Source organism: Diabrotica undecimpunctata, chromosome 2, assembly GCF_040954645.1.
Source record: "Diabrotica undecimpunctata isolate CICGRU chromosome 2, icDiaUnde3, whole genome shotgun sequence".
Taxonomy (NCBI): Eukaryota; Metazoa; Arthropoda; class Insecta; order Coleoptera; family Chrysomelidae; genus Diabrotica; species Diabrotica undecimpunctata.
The window spans coordinates 60116771-60131083 of record NC_092804.1 but is presented as its reverse complement, the minus strand read 5'-3'; the positions used below and the strand labels follow the sequence as shown (position 1 = coordinate 60131083).

General features: G+C 33.9%; 1 protein-coding gene across 1 annotated transcript in view; it reads right to left on the bottom strand.

Annotated features, from left to right (window-relative positions):
* AP-1-2beta (adaptor protein complex 1/2, beta subunit) overlaps window positions 1-14313 on the bottom strand; it is a 52373-nt gene that overhangs the window by 35667 nt on the left and 2393 nt on the right. The window contains exons 4-7 of the mRNA XM_072523007.1: window positions 13888-14068; window positions 10146-10280; window positions 3410-3783; window positions 3063-3352 (exon numbers count right to left, since the gene is read on the bottom strand). Coding sequence (XP_072379108.1) covers window positions 3063-3352; window positions 3410-3783; window positions 10146-10280; window positions 13888-14068 — 980 coding nt within the window. The remainder of the gene's footprint in view (window positions 1-3062; window positions 3353-3409; window positions 3784-10145; window positions 10281-13887; window positions 14069-14313) is intronic.

Below are 14313 nucleotides of genomic sequence, written 5' to 3'. Positions count from 1 at the left end.
TTGCAGTTTCCGAGAATTCGGATGTATTGGAGACACCTCTACGGAATTTTGCTAATAGATATTCCATTAGCCTACACAGATTTTTCAAACTTACATTACATTTAGCGGATTTGCAGCCGTCCCTAAAATAATACAAACCGAATTTGGGAAAGTCCGGGATCTATATGATTGTATTAGAAGATATCAGGATCTTCCTCTAGAAACCAATTTCTGTGTTGATAAATAATTCAATTTAAAGGCCCACTGAACATCAGTATGTAAAAAATAAGCCGGAAAAGTGGGGAATAAAAATTTATGTTTTGTCTAACAATAAAACACTGAAAATAGCAGTAAACAATGGGTGCAATGAACACACAATAAATAAAATTTTAAATCAAAAACTACATAAAGTACTGAAATTAGTATTTTCACCACCAGAGAAAAAAACCCAGTACCTTCTGCTCGATTACATATACAGGCAAGATATCAACAAAAATAGTCAAACACATAAAAAAGAAAGGAACAACGCCACTTTTATAACAAACAACAACTTAAGCAAATATATTAAGAACCAAAAGAAAAAGCAATTACACAGCGGTGTATACAAACTTAAATGTGGCGACTGCCCAAAAACTTAACATCGGTCAAACTGGTATAACTTTTATCAAACATATAGCAGAACATAAAATGGCTTTCAATAATAGAAAAGCAGACTTTACATACGTATTTCACCTTCTAGACCATAATCATTCTGAATTTCAAATTCTTCATATTCAGAATAAAGGTCTTTCTTTATCTCTATCTTTATTAGAATCTATGGAAATCAACAATTTAAGAAATACAGACATAATACTGAATGACCAACTTGGGACAAACAGTTCTCTTCTCCTACACTTATTCAGTTAAAGACTATAAAGTGTAAACACATACCAAAAATAGACCACTTGAGAAAGGCACTCTGGACGCTGTAGTGATAATAATTTAAAATAAATTTTTTGGAAGTGTTGTAAACAAAAGTTTTCTTGTTAGATAAAATGAATTTCCATCAAATAACGGTCGAATCCATCACTTATTTATGTTTTGGTAGGACAAAGTGCTATAATGTATGACTTTTTAATCTATCAAGGTAGCATTACTGGAATAAAGCCAGTCTACAAACATTTTGGCAGCCAGGAATTGTCATGCAATTAACAGAAAAAATAAGTGATGAAAATCATGGTGAGAGAATATATATTGGAAAAATCATGGTTTTTACTTCAATAATTACTTCGGAAATTACCATCTTCTCCATATTTTACTGGCAAAATCAATTTTTACAGTGGGTACGATAAGAGTAAATCGTTTTTAAATCCTGAACTATGCACTGATAAAGAATTAAAGAAGAAAGGGTGTGGCTCTTCTATTAAAAATTGAATTATAATAACCAAATTGGTTGGTACGATAACAAATTGGTTATTACAGTGTCCAATTTCATTGGAATCGAAAAAGGACTGTTGTACTAGATGGAACAAAAAACAAATAGTTACCTCCAAATTCCAAGACCAGAGGCAATAAAAATGTATAATGAAAATATTTGAGAAGTGGATAAGGTTGACTTTTTGTAAAGTATTTATCGTTCATTGGTCAGATCTAGAAAATAGACTATTTTCGCGCAACTGATCTGGTTTTAGTCAATTTATGGCTGGAATACAAAAACCAAGCTGTTGCATTATGAATTACCAAAAACAAGATAATCGATCTTCTGGCATTTCGCGAAAGTGTAGCAGAATCTAATATTATTTAAAAATCCTCCCAAGAGAGGAAGGCAATGTGACAAAGATTCGCCAGATCAAGCAAAAAAAAGTGTGAAGCAAGACCTTTTGTAGAAATGAGATATGATGGTACAATCATACTCCCAATGTAGACGAAAAAAAAAGTAATTCTAGATGCAAATTGGAGGGGTGCAAAAATAAGATTCATATATTTTGTTCAAAATGTGAGGTTCATCTGTCTGATGAACCTGCAACAACGCTGCCATTGCCGAACACGCTTTGGGAAGCGGAGAACGTCGGGTACTGTTTGAAGAGACGCAGATGCTGGATAAAACATCACAGTACTACCCACGGTTATATCAGGAAGCGGTGGAAATATATAAGCATCCAAATAATTTTAATCGAATAGAAGAAGAATTAAGAATTAACAAAACATGGATACCGATATTATAATCTACAAACACCCTTCCCGCAAATCACGACAAAAGAAAAGCTACAAACGACGACGCGCCCCCTTACGCCAGTGGAGGGGAGGTGAGTAAAAAATATAAATATGACCTCCGTAGTACAACGCGGCGTCAGTTTCAGGTGTCAGCTTACAGGCGAAGCAGTAACATCTCCAGAAGATGCCAACCCCTAGTGTTGGCGAAACGTCGAGAACTAATTTCCGAAGACAACTGCCTAACAGCCCGAACAAACAGTTTAACAAATAATCTGAGAATTATGGCAAATAAAGCAAGTAAAATAAATATAATTTTTCCTCAAAAAATGACAAGTGGGCACTTCATGGGTACTTATGGCAATGTCTCTCTGGAGGACAAATTCATGGAAAGGGATAATAGCACCTTATTTTTGATTTTTTTTATATTTCTGAATCAAAATATTTTTAAAAAAGTGGCGTCCGTTTTTTTTTGAACAAATAATGTTTTTGTCCTTTCATTTTTTGTTTATATTTTTCGCGTGTTCCTTACTTTCCTAACCAGCTCCGTCCATTATCTCCAACGACTGAGCAACGGTGCCTTCGAGACACAAAGTATGTAAGTATTCTGAGCCTACTTCCTAGTGTTTACTGAGTATTACGATATCAATTCCTAGTTTGAGAAAAGCATTTTTACAGCGGTAAAACATATTGAATTCTTTAAACCATTACACAAGCTTGACAATAATTAAATATATTGTTTACAACCTACTTTAAAATTGTGATTAGGTTTTGTATTTTATATACAACATATCCCCTACAATATAAATTAATATTCCGAATTTCTGTTTTCGATAAGGAATGTATCAACCTAAAAAGTGCATTCAAAAAATATATCTTATAATTTTACTCACCTAAATATATCTTTAATTACAACAATGGCTTCTTGAACAACGTAGTTGACTTTAGTTTGAATAAGGTCCAAAAGTGTAGCCACGCATCTCTCTGCAGAAGGTTCAACTTTGATGGCACATCTACCAATGGCTCTAACGGCCTTCCTGACAAAGTCTACATCAACTTCTGTAGCATACTCTTTTAGTTCACTGAGGACTTGAGCAATGTTGACTTGAGATGCTAGACGGATCATTATGTCCAACTTTTCCAATTTCACATAGATTGGATCATTGTATTTGACAAAGAATACCTGGAAATAATTTTAAGAAATTGATTGATAGTTTTGCAGTAATATTTGTGATCTTACTTTCATTTCGTGTTTAAGTATATCAGGTTTCTTCTGGACAATCAAATTAATATTCCTTAATGCCACGTACTGCACTTCTGGTTCGGAACTAAGCAATGTAACCAGAGGAGGAGCTAGTTTCTTGCTTAAAGTATTGCAGAAATCAGTATCTCCAGCCAGAATCTCCATCATTTTAATCAAAACTTTAACAGCAGACAAAACCACAGCAGCATTTGCATGAGCCAGTCTCGGAGTAATACGCTCACAAATACTTTGTGCCTCGCGTTCATCACGAGGGGTATAATTTGAAAGGGAATCAAGGATGAATACTTGGCCCCATTCGGTACATTCGTTTAGGGCGGTAAGAAGTTTGTTAATAGTGTTTGTACTGAGTTCTGGAAACAAACCAAAATCGGTTAAAGGTGAGATGTGTTAAAATATAAAAACTAGTAATGTTTGGTGTTCAGTAAGTAGTTAGCTTCGTACTTACATGTATTGACTGATGAAAACAGACAAAAAAGTATTATTGGAGGTAAAAATACTAAGCTATTTCAGCGTTATTTACGGATTAGTTACACATCGTATGAAATAAATAAAAGCAGTTTTTAAATCGTAATTTATTTTTCAAGTACCTTTTATTCAGGTTTTCATATATACCTTTCATAGAAATTCTTTATATGTATATTTCATATTTCCCAGTGTTTATATATAAAAAAATAATAAAGCAGGAAGCAAGGTTTAGATATCTGGGAATAGACATAACTAGTTACGGAGATGTTGAAGAAGAAGTATGGCAACAAAGCTTAAAAGCAAGTAAAGCGGCGGGATCTCTTAATGACACAATCTGGAAGAACAAACACCTAAGACAAGACATAAAAACAAGAATCTATAAAGCAGTATTAGACCTATATTAACATACACGCCGGAAACAAGACCTGACACTAAAACGAGACCTAGAAACAACAGCGATGAAAATACTCCGACGAATATCAGGGAAAAGTCTGTTGGATAGGAAGAGAAACGAAAACATAAGAAGAGCATGGAGCAAACAGGAGTGGAACGAACACATTAGTAGAATGTCAGAGGATAGGATAGTACGAATAGCACGAGATGAGTCACCAAATGGACGAAGAAGTATTAGAAGACAAAGAATAAGATGGTGCGATAATTTAAACGATTTAGGAGGCTAATATTGAAGAAGAAACAATATTTAAAGCCTACATACAAGAAGGAAGAAGAAAAAGAAGAAATTTATACATAACCATGAAGCTATACCACGTGTTAGTCTATCAAAACTCAGCGTTAAATGTTAACGATAAACGATATTAAATTAAGCATTTAATATAAGACGTGATTGCGATGAACTAACTGCAACCCTTGTTAACTCTTGTTTATAGTTTAGTTTTAAAAAAACTCTTCTCAAAATTCTCACTTAACAAACTAAAAACTGGATAAACGTTGTGGTTGAATGAACAGTACACTAAGAACTCAATAACATTGATGTTTTGTTTCTGGTACACAAAAACTCCCTCTGGTGTTCGAAATTTATCCTATTTTTCATGGGAATGTCCCTCCCCCCTGACAAATTAATCCAAAAGAGAATATTTGAACAATAAATGAATTTTATTAAAAGTAGGTATTGATTTTTAATCAATGAATGGAAACGTATTTTAAGTGTGTAAAATATTTAATTCCTAGCTGAGCGCTTTCGGCTTACAAAGCCATCTTCAGAGCTATGGTCAAAAAGTACCACTACTAAAGAGGAAACCCATTGGTGACAAAATACAAAATTGTTCAAAAGTTCGAAAGTCATAAAAAAAAACTCCGACAGTTTAAAAAAAACATTTAAAAGACAACACAAAAATACATTAAAAAATTTTGTTTATGGTACGGGGAAGCACCCAATCATCTGGATGTAAGTGAGGTGGTAGAGTTAGGTAATCTGGATACTTGCAAGAAATTCTAAAGTATCCATTGATAACAAACGTTTGATTTACAAACAATACTAAGGTACTACATGGTACGTAAAAAACAACTGCATCCACCGACATCCGAAGATGAAGACTGTTAAACAAATAATAGCCACATGTGCCAGCAGACATGAACAACGTCTACTTCAACATATGAATATCGACGCCATCTAACTCCTCGAGAACACAGATGTTGAAAGAATGCTTAAGAGGACAAAACCCTTTGAGTTAGTGAGTTGAAAACAGTGTAAAAGCAGAGCATTGTGTATAAGCCGAGCATAACATACATGTGTAAAGTGTAAATATTTCTGAAAGTAAGTTAGTACATATAGAAACTTTACTGAATGAAACTATGGTTCTTAAAATTACAACTGTAATAATTTAAGTTAGAATAGAAATGTTCATTGATCTTCTTGATCAAATTATAGTACAAAGTATCTTCAGCTTGTTGGTATAAAAAAATTTAACTTTTGTAATAGTTAACATTCTCGTCTCTATAATATGATGTTTCTTACGAAGATACAATTAACTTTACTATGAGTACAAAAAAAACTTATAGTATTATCCATCATTGCTGAAAACTATTGAGTATTTTATGTAGTATATCTATACAACACATAGTCACAAAAAGAACGAAAATATTGAAAGAACTCTTATCAAACCCGTCCTTACGCATCAGAAACGTGTACGATGAAAAAATCGGTACAGAACGTTTAGGTTATTCTAAACGTAAAACCCTCTGAAATATTTATAACGGCGTGCAACGGATTATGGCGTAGACGCTATAATTTTGAGCTTTACCGCTATAATCTTGAGCTGACCTAGTATTGGTAGGTCCATCAAAATAAATGGGCTGAGGTGACTAGATCACTTAGACAGAATGAACGAGATGGAGCCATCGAAGCACATTTATAACCAAAAACCGGATGAAATGAAGAGAAAAGCCTACCAGATCACAATTTAAGGACCAGTTAGAAGACGACTAACGAGTGTTACGAGTGAATAAACAAAGAACGGATGGAGTGAGGAGAGGCAGGCCCAAAGCACAATTTAAGGATTAGTTGGAAGAAAAATTAGGAGTGTTTTAGAGTACGAAATTGGAAAACCAAGGCGAAGGTGAGGGAAGAATGGACGCTGATCCTAGACCAGACCCAAGCAGATCAAGATCCACTATGGTTTGTAGAGCCAATGATAATGATGATTGGGTATTTTGGTTTAAATTTGCTAACCTTTAACCTTGCTGATTCAATAGATTAGGTACATAGTATGAGACATTAAATATTATTATTATTATCCTTACAGGGTTGGATGCCTCTGACGCTTATAAGAGTCACTGTGTATTTTGCTCGGGTACCTCCGTCGCTTATAAGCGTTCGGTACGTATTTATATATTTATTTACATTTCTTAGTCGGAACCGCAGTTGTGTTGCATATTTCTTAGTAGGTACTCAAGGAAGGATATTTATTACTCATAAACACACGTGGTTCAAGTTTTTCAAATATTTTTATTGTTTGATTATCATGCAAAATGAATACGTTGAGGCTGGTCCTTCCAGACCTAAAAGGAGTCGTTATCATAAGTACACTGAAGCAGAAATGTTGGAAAATAGTGATGAGTGTAGTGATTTTGAATTAGAGGAGGAATTTGATTGCGGATGGAGAGGAACGGACTCGGAGAGTGAGAACGAAATCGGAAAAGTAATATCTGATTCGCAACAACCTGCGGCTGAAGAAAATGTAGATTTACAACAACCTGCGGCTGAAGAAACTGTAGATGAATGTTCCGACATCTGTTGGGAAGATGTACCAGGTGAGATGAAAGATTTTCCGTTTCCAAAAAATCAGTCATTCAATGCAGTTCTACCAGAAAACACTCCAATCTGTTTTTTTTCGTAGTATATTTACTGATGATATTTTAGAATTTATAGTTGATGAAACAAATATTAACGCGGAAAATATTTTTTTATCGGTGCAGACACAAGAAAAATCTAGAATTTGTTCATGGAAAAATGTGACGAAGGAAGAATTATTAATATTTTTTGGAATATTTTTACATATGGGTGTTGTACGATAACCAAGGATGCGCGATTATTGGAAACGGGACCCTTTATCTAGATTTCCCTCTTATCTAGGAAATCTAGACCTGAAGGTAGACTTTACAAAATAAGACCGATAATAAATTTCTTTAACGAAAAAATGGCAGAAATATTTTATCCAGGATGTGAGTTATCTCCAAATGAATCCATGGTTCTTTTTCGCGGCAGGATTATGTTCAAGCAATATATTAAAAACAAAAAACACAAATATGGGATTAAGTTGTATTTATTAACAAACCCTAGACGTATTGCTCAAAAAATTGCTGTATATACTGGTATGTTAGACGATACTGGCGGTAAAGGACATTCTGAAAAAGTTGTCCTACATTTAATGGATGGATTATTAAATATTGGCCATCATATTTATATGGACAACTATTACAACAATTTTTCTTTAGCCAGAACTCTAATTTATTAAGAATCAGACTCACTGCACCGGTACACTTCGGTCTAATAGAAAAATGACACCCAAAGCTGTTATTTCAACTAAGCTGAAAAAATGAGAAACCATTGCGCAATATGCTAAAGGAGTAATGATAGGAAAGTGGAAGGATAAGAGGGATGTTTTATATATTTCAAATAAATATGTAAATACAATGGTTGAAGTAGAAAATAAAAGAAAACAAAAAGTTATTAAGCCATTGCCTGTCGCCGAATACAATAAACATATGTCAGGTGTAGATCACCTTGATCAAATGCTTTCATACTACCTTCACGAAAGAAAAACAATAAGATGGCCAAAGAAACTTTTTTTCCATATTATGGACATGATGCTCAATAATGCTTTTCACTTATATAATATATATTCTGGACAGAAAATGTCACCATTTGATTTTAGAATGGCAATCATAAATGAACTTTTACCTCCTTACGAGAATTTAAATAAAAAAAAAGCATCAAATATCGAACATAGGCTAATAAAAAGGGAAGCGACTCCAGGTAACAAACAACCCGACAGAAAAAGATGTCAAAGCTGTTCCAAAGAAAAAAAAACGGACGGATACAACATACGTGTGCGAAACTTGTCCTGGAAATCCAGGATACTGTCTAAATTGCAGCATCATAATTCACAAATAGAATATAGCAGTCAAAGTTTTATTAATATTAAAGTTTGTTTTTGTTACATGTTTTGAAATAAATAATGTTTTACTGTAGAGTATAGGCAACGCTTATAAGCGTCAACGGTACACGGATATGAATGCCGAAGCTCAGTGCCACTGCCGCTTATGAGCGTCAGTTTTTCTTACTTTTTCTTAAATATTTGAAATAGCAATTACATATAAAATATCAATATTCATAATTGTTTGCAGCGGCGTACCGTTTTATCTATTTTTTTAATTTGGGACCACGTAAAAGTAAGTTACAAAATAGCGGCATCCAACCTGTTAAGATCGAGTATAATTGACTTGAACAAACGAGTATAAATGGTTAGTTTTAAAAAGTTAAAGAGTTTTAGCCGAGTCAGTTTTCTATGATAGTTCACAAATATTTTATACCTTCATCTCATTCAATTCAATTTAACCTTCAATTAAAGTTATTAAACTATGATTTTGTAGTTTCTCATTTTAAATTTTGGCAGCCTTATTTGTTTTTGTTTCGTTTTAACTAATACCTATGTACTTGTCTTGTTAACATCTTTGCACCAATACTTAGAGGAGAGCAGCTATATGGTTTGCAATACTGGTATAAACATCAGAGTATGTACTACAAGATCGCGTGTGAATAGGAGATACGAATTGATCTAAGTATGCTGCCTTGAGGTACTGCTGATTGAATGAATTTCAGTAAAGAGTATTTCGTTGTATTATCTGATAATAAAGAATCTGATTAGATAAAATTTGAGGAGAATAGAAGCTTATTTATTTTGCAAAATAGCTCAGATCGCCATACTTTTCCAAATGCTTGTATCAGTCAACAAAAGCTGTAGAACAAAAATATTGTCTCGTAGTATATTGATTCAAAAAGAACAGATAATAGCAGTCTCATGAAGTATTTTACCAGTAATCATATCACATCCCAGGACTTTCTTAAAGTTCACTTTGTTCAGAGTACATTTCTGATTTCACTTCATCATCATCATCATCAGTGATGCTATAGCCCTAGTTAAGCCGCGACCTTCCCCAGTCTATTTCGCCAGTCGTTTCTGTTCATCGCCAACCGTTGCCATTTTGCTGCGCTAATCTTCCTCGCGTCCTCGTTCACACCATCCCTCCATCTCAGTCTTGGTCTACCTCTACTCCTATTTCCTACTGGTGCCGCTAATAGTGTTCGAGGCATCCAGAATCTTGTTTACATCATTATTGTCTGCTGCCCTGTTCATAGTAACAGAATATTATATGTATATATCTAATAACAACTTCTACGTTTTCTTTGGCATTCCTTGCCCAAATATTTCCGTTTCTGATAAATAGGTTTAAGTGTGGTGAACCACACGTTCTTGTGGGCCTTCTTAGAGCACAGTCTGAGGCTTATTTGGTGTTAATTCCCACGAGCTTATATTTTATTTAACTATCTAATGAAAATATTTTGTGTAGTTTTATTCAGGGGCTATTGTTGTGCTAAATTGTTAATTAGAGTTGGTTAAATTTAACTGTTTTCATTTGCTGCTGTTATTATCTGGTAAAATATATTTAATGTGTACAATGAAGTACCAAATACTGAACACCATATTCAAGTAACTGTAATATTTACCAACTAGAGGTTGACCAGTAGGACTGCTCTCATTTATCTCGGATAAAGCTGCAACGGCATTAGCAACTACCATAGGGTTGGAATCACTCAACAATTCTTTTAGCTGTTCTAAAAAGCCTTGATCCTCTACCAAACCTGTAAAGCAGTATAAATTACTGTTGATACACTAAAAAAAATTATAATACATAATATTTAATGAAAATACAGTAAAATCTCACTAATCCGACAGGTCCAATAATTTGGCACCCTCCGCCCGCGGCACCCTTGCTCCATCCTACTCAATTAAAAAAAACATGAAAGGATATTGTGTTCTCTTTCGCCCATGCATGGAGCTCTGTTTCACCTGATTTAATCCAATCGTCATGAAAAAAGCTATGGCCTATAATGAACACTGGAAACACAAAATTTGGTCCTAAATATACTCTACATATTGTCGATTGGTTTCATAAATACCAGAAACAGGATTCAAATCAAGTGAAGTTGGTTTGAAGGGACTGAAGAAACAGATCAGATTATGAGAAATGTATGAAGCAGTACAAGAAAAAGCAGTCCTACTAGAAATATTGTAGCCACCAACTAATAAATACAACTGTATGTAAAAGTAAAATCAGATACAGCATTTAACTGTTTTAATTCTTGCATAACATCTTCTTCTTCTTCTTGTAGTGCCTATCCGTTTCGGATGTTTGTGACGATCATGGCAATTTGTATTTTGCAAACTGCAGTTCTGAAAAGATTTGTGGTTGTTGTGTTGAACCACGTACGTAGATTTTTCAGCTAGGAAATTCTTCGCCTTCCTAGTCCTCATTTTCCTTCTACTTTTCCTTGAAGAAACAATTGCAGTAACCCATATCGCTATTCCTCATGATGTGACGGAGGTATTCAATTTTGGCTGTTTTTATTGTGGTTAACAACTCTTTTCATTTTTGCATTCTTAGTAACGTGGCCGGTGTACGATATCTTCATTATTATAATATCGCAGTAACCAGATTTTCATGGGTACTGATAAATCGTGGCATTTGAATAGCTTAGCCATTTTTTGAAATGCAGATCTTACTTTCTCTATCCTAGATTTTATTTCTAGGGAATGGTCCCAATTTTCAATGACGTTCGTACCAAGGTCCGACCTTCTTAGAGATCATCATATTTTGTTTTCTTAATGTTCAGTGAAAGTCCATATCTCTGAGTCACTTCTGTGATTCTATTCATTAACTCATGGAGGGCTTCATAACTATCAGCGAATACCACTGTGTCATCCGCGTATATGTTATTGATACATTCTCCGTTAATTCGAATTCCGACTTTAACATCTACTGCTTCTTAAAAGATTTCTTCAGAGTATATGTTAAACAGCAAGGGTGATAATATACATCCCTGTTGGACCCCACGTTTGATTTTGATATTATCGAATCCTGTCTCTGTACGGATAGACGATGTTTGATTCCAGTAAAGATTGCTAATAATTCTTAGATCACAGTTGGTTATTCCAATATTTGTTAATATCTCCTTCAGTTTGTTGTGTTTTACTGTGTCAAATGCTTTATGTTAATCAATGAAGCATGCATAAATATCGCAATTCACATCTCTACATCGATGAAATAGCACTTGTATGCTAAAGAGAGCCTCTCTCGTACCCACTGCGTTCCGAAAACCAAACTGTGTATGGCTGATTTTTTCTTCGCACAGTCTATATATCCTTTGATGTATGATTTTTAGACATAACTTTAAAATGTGGCTCATTAAGCTGATGGTCCGGAATTCATGTTGTTTTCTTTGGTAGAGCAATAAATGTTGACTTCAGCCATGATCTTGGTATTACTCCGTTTAAACATATGTCATTGAATATTTTTGTTAGTCATTGAGCACCATTGGTGTTAAATAGCCTTATGAGTTCAGCATATGTATTGTCAGGTCCAGGAGCTTTGCCATCTTTTAATTGTGATATTGCTTTTACCACTTCGTCTGATGTGATTGGTAAGTGGTCATTACATAATATGTAGGACGGAGGCTGTTCGGACCTATTATCATCAAAGAGTTCTTCTATGTATTTGACCCATATGCGTATTTCTTGATTTTTATCTCGAGATGATGTCTCAGATCAAAACACGAAGAATGAAAAGCTACTACAAACGACGACACGAAAAGATGAAAAGACGACGAAAAGATGCCAACCCCTAGTGTTGGCGAAACGTCGAGACCTAATCTCAGAAGACAACGGCCTAACAGCCCAAACAAACAGTTTAATAATGTATTAGGTATTGCAAATTCTTCTTCCTTGTATAATATGGGCTGAAGAAAATCGTTTATCTCCTAAGCGAGAAAATATTTTTAAAGAACGAATACAAGTTACAAAAATGCATACCTCAATTAAGGATTATTTTAATCTATGTTAACTATATAATTATGTGAAATATGTTACAATTATAAAAAAATGTGTAGCACATAAAAACAAGTACATATGTTGTACACTCCAGTAATCCGGCACCCTCTGCTATTTTTAAGAGTATTTTTGTAAGAATATCAGCAAATCCAAGCAACCTGGTAATAAAACTAATCAACAAAATAGACGCTTCCCCAGCAAATACATCCAATCACCCACTCACATTACCACAAATATTATCTCCTTTATCGGATTCTATCAACCTTCAAGGTTGATTGGTAAAACTGCTCCATGGATGCAGAATGTTCCAATATTCAATACTGATTTATGCAGATTCAATAAAACAGACCACAAACTCAATCCTCAGAAAACCCTTTCAAACCATACTCAATTCAACACGTTTTGATGAAATTTTTTAGACTGATGAATCCAAAAATGAAGACTGTATCCACCATGATGATTACTATAAGCTCTATGTTTACACTGCAGAATTATTCTGACTGATTCTCCTTCCTTGATTCATTCTGTAAAATGCATCTTCTTCAAAAAATCTACTAGTCCAAGAAATACACAACATCTGTAACCAATTATATTCTACTAACATAACAGTCACAATGATCTGAACTCCATCCCATGTTATTCTTATTAGCATATTCTTCTGGCTCAACCTTCAAAGAGGTCCAAACTCATATGCATCTTAAGATATTAATTAAACAAAAAAACCTCAGCTCATTGGCAGACCTGTGGAATAAAACTAAAACTAAGCTGCACGAAGTTCAGCCCAACTTATCTCACTTCAATATGTCATCCATGAACAGGTAAGACAAATTAGTTATTTGCTGGCTACAAACAGGACATTCATGTCTAACACATGAATACCTTACGGTGTCAGAAAACCCTCCAGTATGCTACTACTACAATACTCGACTTTTCATTAATCTATAATGTTCGATATAAACTCGATAATGGACAGCTGTCAGTTTGATTCTTCTAGAAGAAAGCACAACTTAAAAAGAAATCTTAATACATGCTACAAAGACATTCTTAGTGTTGCAAACCGTTTTCTAAAATTTCTAAAAGAAACATGTTTGTTCCAAATGTTTGTATATATAATATGTATACTGTTGTAAACTGTACCCGTATCAATGTTCATAAGCTGTCAAGACATGTTAATTACAAAAAAATTGAATAACTTGTTACCAAAAAGAGCAAGATTTGTCTAGGTTAGACTTTACATGGAATACTTAACTGTTATCTATCTATTACATTATGTTATACACTCTATGTAAGAGGGTGACACTAAATAACTCTAACAAAAAATATGTTAGTAATTATAATTAATTTTAAAATTATTAATCTTACCAGATGAAATGTCATACAATTTGGCAACACAAACAGCTGCTGTTTTTCTTACATAAGGATCTTCATCTTTTAAACATTTCCTTAGTGGCTCACAAAGATATTCAGTGATTTTATCTACTCTAATACAACCCATTGTTCTAACAGCAAGCGCTCTAATAAGTGGATTGGGATCTTCACAGTCCTGTTAAAAAATGACATGTCAGTTCACAAACTTAAATTGTGTATGGTAACGCAAAAAAGAAAGCATAATAAAAAGAACTGTAGTATCCAATAGAATTTATTTCTTAGTTTATAAATAAATCAATCAAAATTAATTTTTTATTATTTTTCAACTATTTATTTTTTACAGTTGCAGTAGTTGTCTGCGTCACAAATAATCCTCCTATAATATTAATGTGTATAATAAATACTATTAAGAGCTTGTTG